Source organism: Ischnura elegans, chromosome 2 (assembly GCF_921293095.1).
Source record: "Ischnura elegans chromosome 2, ioIscEleg1.1, whole genome shotgun sequence".
Taxonomy (NCBI): Eukaryota; Metazoa; Arthropoda; class Insecta; order Odonata; family Coenagrionidae; genus Ischnura; species Ischnura elegans.
Genome location: NC_060247.1, coordinates 134,625,806 through 134,632,749, shown reverse-complemented (window position 1 = coordinate 134,632,749; position 6,944 = coordinate 134,625,806). Strand labels below are relative to the sequence as shown.

General features: G+C 44.3%; 1 protein-coding gene across 1 annotated transcript; it reads right to left on the bottom strand.

Annotated features, from left to right (window-relative positions):
* Window positions 1-2,937: 2,937 nt before the first annotated feature.
* On the bottom strand, window positions 2,938-6,342 carry LOC124153259. The gene has a single exon (XM_046526356.1). It carries the CDS (start codon window positions 6,340-6,342, stop codon window positions 2,938-2,940), a length of 3,405 nt encoding a protein of 1,134 aa, XP_046382312.1.
* Between the last annotated feature and the right edge of the window lie 602 nt (window positions 6,343-6,944).

Below are 6,944 nucleotides of genomic sequence, written 5' to 3'. Positions count from 1 at the left end.
TCATGATTAAGTCACAAAAAATGTCGCCATTTTGAGTAAGTAGCGAAATTTTCATAATCCCCGTAGTACTTAAACAGCATTATAATGATACTATCAATGAATTGACACGAGAGGCACATAAAATAACGTTGATTGCGAAGGAAAGAGGAAAGTGGTCGCTGAATAGAGGTGACAGTTAGAGGCGGAGTTGAATCCAAGTAAAATTCACTATTACACATCACGTACAGATGAGGAACCAAATATATATTTTCCCGGCACTAAATAATAAAAAAGAGCAACTGCATAACCTTTTGCGACGGGTGATTCGTAGTAAAAGGTCATCATTCTACAAATTAATTTTTATAAATAAAATCCGGAGGAGCTGATAGTTTGCTGAAATGAAGATTAGAAGTGTGAGTCCTACAACCAATTTAAATAGGAATTAAAGTCTTCGAAACCGAAAAAAACTGTTTTTAGAACTCGTGGTATTTTTACAAAAATTGCCTCATTTCTGCTTCACCCATTTTTTATACCATCACAAATTCTATTGAGTTTAAGCTTCATCGGAGCTGACTTCGTACTAGACCTTTAAAGAAAATCTTCGGAAGTCTAATAAGTACCCAAATTAATCACGTAGATGCAAGCTATGAATAAATTTAAAGGATTTTTAATGGAATAAATATATGCCTGGTTCAGAGATATTAGTGCTTCGTTTTCTTATTTGATCGCTCCAAATACTTCCATCGCCATCCGTTCCAATTTCATCCCAATCGCAATCACGTTTTCTTTAATTTAAAATGAACAAAGGACGACAGAATGGATAGTAACCGTGAGTTACAGGAGACTATACTACTACCTTATTCGGGATATGTAACTTGCGGTTAAGCTTTAAATTCCAATTAAACCCCACCGTGAACGTCAACTTCCTATAGAGATTCAGTTTTCCAGACTGGAACGAGAGAGGCGATATCCCTCCCCGCATGTACCCATATTTTTATACTTCTCAAAGGAGATATTAACATTTCACCTGAAATTTATATGGAATCCCCACTGAAATGTAATACGGCGTGATACCATAAAAGGACACTTTTTAAGATTTAGAGGAGGAAAACCTGCTAGGCCAACAGTTATGTAATTTAACCACGACCGTGCTATTCTTAAAATCCCAGATCTCGGGGTAGGTTAACCCTATTTAACCCAAAGCTGCTTCTGAGAAAAATCAAATTTCAAGATTTTTCATTTTGAAAACTTGTACACAATCACAATTATCGTGGCAGCCAATTATTTCGACATTGAAATTTCTCCACAAAATAATGCGTTGTTTAGATATTTCCCAAATAGACCTCAAAATCAATACATTTTTGATGTTGCCTAGAAGCAAAATTGTGTTATAATGGGTTGATGAGGGAAAACGATGTCTGGCTTCATCTCCATCTTTCAGTATTCCATGCACAGTCAAACCTCTCATGCACCCATCTACTCACTATCAATATGATTAAATTGCAACAGATGTTTTGGCTTCATCTAAGACTACAAACCTAAAAACTACAATATTCCGCTGCCACTGCATTTGGAAATTCTCAACTTCATGTTGAGTATTTCCAAATGAGAGATGATAAAGACATGATGATAGGTTTTTGATTTTTTTCTCACATAATTTGAAAAACATTCTCCGCTTACCGACGTACTTTGGAAAAAGGGATCATGTGAAGAAGATAAAGGATATAGACGGCAGAACAGAGAGATTTACGATGTCATTCTTTCCTCGAACCATCATCGGTAGAACGAGGAATGGAGAAGGCTTCGTATTCGAGAAATTCATGGCGGCAGTCACTAGGACAACTCACTCTTTCCAATCGTATTTATTATTCTTTTTACATCTGCACGGAATTTTACTCATTTCTTAATTTTTAAATATTGTTTCCCGATTTCCGGCCGAGTGCTTTAGCCAGTTAAGCCCCCGAAGCGGCATTCTCCCCTGTGGAAATTTGAGGACAAGGTGGTACCTATACTTAAATTGCTTCCCATTTATTTCTTAGCAGTAAGCATTTATCATGACTCTAACCTTGCATGGTGTTCGCGCAATCCGGCCCGAAGGTGGCACAGAAGAAATGCGCGCGGGGACGTGTGCCCCGGGTTATGATGAAATGAAAGGCGAGGACACCTTCAATCGAATTTGTTTTATTCGCGCGCAACTTGCGGGGAAGCGCACGCCGAACACTCCGCGTCCACACGCTCCCGGCTTTGGTGAAACACTGACTAACACCCACGCCGTCGGCGAGGGCATCGATGCTAGGGTAAAAGGGTTACTGACCCTGAGTAACGGCACTCTCTCACTCCACACTCCAAAAGGGTGTGAGTCGAGTCCCCTTGGCGGAGACCAGCGGAGACCAAGAGAAAGGGGGCCGAAAGGGACTTCGCCGGGCCTTGGAAAATCCCGAGTGCGACGACACTCGCCGCAGGGGAGGGGGGGAAATACCCAACATTCCGCCCGCCTTGAAAAGCTGTGATTTTCAATAAAGAGCGTGGAGCGTGTGGGGGAGTGCAAAACAAACAAACACATACATCATATACACATACATGGAAGAAACACATAAATAGATAACTGCCAAACATAGTGAGAGCCTTTTGATATGAAGTCTCTGTGTCCGTGATGAAGGCTCACTTTCATTGCATGTGGCATGTTCCACATAAATACAAGTAATGAAAAAGGAAACTGAAATATCACTCGATATTTACACAAACGACACTTGATGAAATCACTGACACTCTTACTAATAAATTATCACTCACAATAATTCACTAGTATACTTGATAAAAAATGTCACCTCTTTACAATGATAGCTGAAAACAAGTCTATTAAATCATGAAAGTTTATGATTAAACAAGATTCTCTCAGTCTGCAAGTAAAACTTATACAAATGGAAATTTTCAAAAATGAAATTCAACGTTCAAATTTTAGCTTTCCTCTTTAGGCAAGGGACAGAGTTTGTTGACCGCCCGCCGTATTAGCCCGGCAGTCGTTCTCACTGTCGCCACTCTCGAAACCCCATCCTCACCGGGGTGGAGCTGCACGATGCGACCGAGGCTCCACCGGAGAGGGGGTAGATTGTCCTCCTTGATAAGGACCAAGTCGCCTTGCTGCATGCTGGGTGCCTCTCTGGTCCACTTGGGTCTAACCTGGAGGCTGGACAGGTACTCCTTGTGCCAACGAGACCAGAAATGCTGTTGCATCCTGGTCACGTGCTGCCATCTGGATAGACGATTGACGGGGATATCAATCATATTTGGGTCAGGAATGGCAGTGAGTGCGTCGCCAATTAAGAAATGGCCAGGAGTCAATGGATTGAGGTCATTAGGATCTGATGACATTTGGGTAATTGGTCGGGAGTTAAGGCACGCCTCTATCATAGTTAAATAAGTGTATGTCTCCTTATACGTGAGGGATGCGTTCCCAACAATTCTCCTGAGATGATATTTGAGTGAACGGACAGCCGCTTCCCAAAGGCCTCCAAAGTGGGGTGAACGAGGGGGGATGAAATGCCAATTGATGCCTTGTGAGGATGAGTAGTGATGAAGTCTTTCCTGGTGTGACTTCGATGAGAATACTTTCTTGAGATCCTTCAATTCCCGATTCGCGCCCACAAAATTTGTGCCATTGTCTGAATAAATGTCGCTGCACTTTCCTCGTCGAGATGTGAAGCGCTTTAAAGCTCCCAAAAATGCTTCTGTCGTCAAATCTCCCACTAATTCAAGATGCACTGCCTTGGTGGAGAAGAAAACAAATACAGATATATAAGCCTTGATTGGCTGAGATCCTCGACGACGGCTAGTTTTGACATAAATGGGGCCGCAATAATCAACCCCGCACCTTAAAAAGGGGCGAGTTGGTTCAAGTCTCTGTCTTGGTAAATTACCCATTAACTGTGGTACAGCCTTAGGGTCACTGCGAAAGCATCTTGTGCATTGATGTACGATCTGACGGCAGAGATTTCTTCCACTTAAAGGCCAGAAACGTTGCCGTATTGACGAAAGAAGCAGCTGCGGTCCAGCGTGAAGTTGCCTGATGTCTTCTTGCATCACGATCAATTTTGTCAGATGATGTTTCGGAGGCAAGACAATTGGATGCTTCTGACTATAGGAAATATTAGAGGAACTTATTCTTCCTCCCACCCGGATCACGTTGTTTTCATCCAGAAATGCATGCAGCATTTTCAAGCTTGATTTGCTGCTAACTTGATTTTTCCGTTGAAGGTCATGAAGCTCTTTAAAAAACACTTCTCTTTGAGCTGCTTTAATCAGCTGCGTAAGAGCCGCCTCTATTTCTCGAGCCGTGAGCTCTCCCGTTTTCCTCTCAGTGCGTGACTTTGAGGCGTTGTGTCTGAATCGCAGGCAATAAGCCGTTACCCTCTGCAATTTGGATAATGACGAATAGCGCTGGATTAATTGGTTCACCTCCACTGCAATTAAAGCGGTGGCCATTGGTCGTTTCTCGGGGAGCTCTAGCATCTCAATGAATGATTCTGGCGGCCATTCATTTTCATGTCCATTCATCCAAGGCGGTCCTTGCCACCATGATGCCATCTCGTGCAATTGTTGTGGGGTAATCCCCCTGGAAATGTGATCCGCTGGATTGTCCACTCCTCTGATATGCCTCCATTTGCATTTACTTGTGAGCTCGTGGATCTCGGCAACCCTGTTGGCGACGAAAGTCTTCCAATCGGATGATGGTGCCTTCAGCCATGAGAGGACCACTGTAGAGTCTGACCACAGAGTAGGGCTTCCCGAAAATGAGAGTGATGATGAGACCTTATGAATGAGGTTTGCGAGAAGTACTGCTGCGCAGAGTTCTAGCCTGGGAAGAATGGTTTTCTTCAGCGGCGCCACTCGCGACTTGGAGCATAGAAGACGCATCATGAATTTTCCATCCGATTCGATGGACCTGACGTATACACATGCACCATAAGCGGATTCTGAGGCATCACAAAAGCCGTGAATCTCATGAACACTGCAATTCTTCGCAATAACGCGCCGGGGAAGTCGCAAATCATTTAGGCATCTGAATGATTCACGGAAATCAAGCCATTTTGAATGGAGCTCCGCAGGAAGTGATTCATCCCATTCCAATCTGAGTTCCCACAGTCGCTGAAGGAATATTTTTGCCTTTAGAATGATTGGTCCTATAAGACCCAGAGGATCAAATATCCTCGCAAGATCGGAAAGAACTGATCGTTTAGTTACTCGGGCTTTACAATCGAAGTTCTTCGTGTCGAAATGGAAGACGTCCGCGTTTGGATTCCAAAGAATTCCCAGGCTCCTGATGGTGTTGTCTCCTTCCGGACGAATCTGATAAGATGCCTCCCTGTGGTTCAATGGAATTTTCTTCAGCAATGCGGGATGATTGGAGCACCATTTTCGAAGCCTAAAACCTCCTCTTTCTAGCAATGTGATAATTCCTTCTTGAACTTTCTCAGCCTCCTCGATCGAGTTGCTGCCTGTGAGGAGATCATCAACGTAGAAATCTTTCATCGCCACTGATGTAGCGCGAGGATCACGATGCGATTCTTTCCTTGGTGGATGGTCCTCTTCCTCTACGACTAACTCCATGTGCCCAAGATCTCCATATTCCTTCATGAATGAAGAATATGCTAATTTCCTCTCCTCATCCCTTAGAAGTCGCTTCTCAATCATCATAAATCTGCGATTGGCGATTTGCTCAGAATCTCCAAGGTGACTGATGTCTCCTTTGATGGGTAGTCCAACGATGAAGCGCCCATCTGCCTCTCTTGTGGTGTTTTTCTTGAAATGTTCTTCACATTTCACCTCTTCTGCTGAGAATTTTGAAGCAGGTTTGCACTCCTCCAATTTCCAGAAGTTTTTTACCTGGTCTTCCAAGTTTGTTTCCACGCTAAAATGGCATGATGATGACGATGACGCTGTTGACACCTCCACCTGGCATGGAAGACTTGCTGTAGTGGACTGTATTTGTGTTGAAGACGGAATGAATGGTGCTGAATTTGCTGGTAGATTTATTTGCGGGAGCTTCACGGGAGCAACATCGTGGCCCTTTTCCTTTGATTTGCTTGCGGTGGGTGATTGTATTATTTGTTCGGCCTTTGAGACGGCATCAAAATACGCGTCTTCGAATTCCTCCCACTCTCCTTCGCCTCCCGCATTCAATAATTCGATCTCAGATTGCACATCTTCGAATTTCTGCCAAATATCCTTAAATTTCTCCAGGCGGAGACGCAATTCATCGATTCCATCAGGAATCTCAACTCTTTCCACAAAATTCTTAAATCTAGTGACTCTAGCCTTGACATGCCCGCGTTTTATAATTAATTCTTTAATTTTCTCTGCCATCGCTCTGAGAAACGTGCCTTAATGGGTCAATTAGCAGGAAATGACAGGAAAGGGTATGCACTCACTGCCTACCTTGTGCTGCGATGGCTGCGTAGTAATGCTGCGCTGCTGGTGCGCCGATGCCGCTACGGTGACTGCTGTGTCCTCCGCAGGTTGGATGGCACCTCTCTGGAGATGCTGATTGATGAATAGTGCTGATGGTCCTCTGCTCTGAAGACCCCGATTTGAGTGTTTGCCGGGAGATGCCTCGCGATGAAATAATCTTGCGCCGATGCACAAAGATTCCAATTATGATTGCCGATCACTGGTGTGATCCGGCCCGAAGGACCAAAAATGTTCGCGCAATCCGGCCCGAAGGTGGCACAGAAGAAATGCGCGCGGGGACGTGTGCCCCGGGTTATGATGAAATGAAAGGCGAGGACACCTTCAATCGAATTTGTTTTATTCGCGCGCAACTTGCGGGGAAGCGCACGCCGAACACTCCGCGTCCACACGCTCCCGGCTTTGGTGAAACACTGACTAACACCCACGCCGTCGGCGAGGGCATCGATGCTAGGGTAAAAGGGTTACTGACCCTGAGTAACGGCACTCTCTCACTCCAC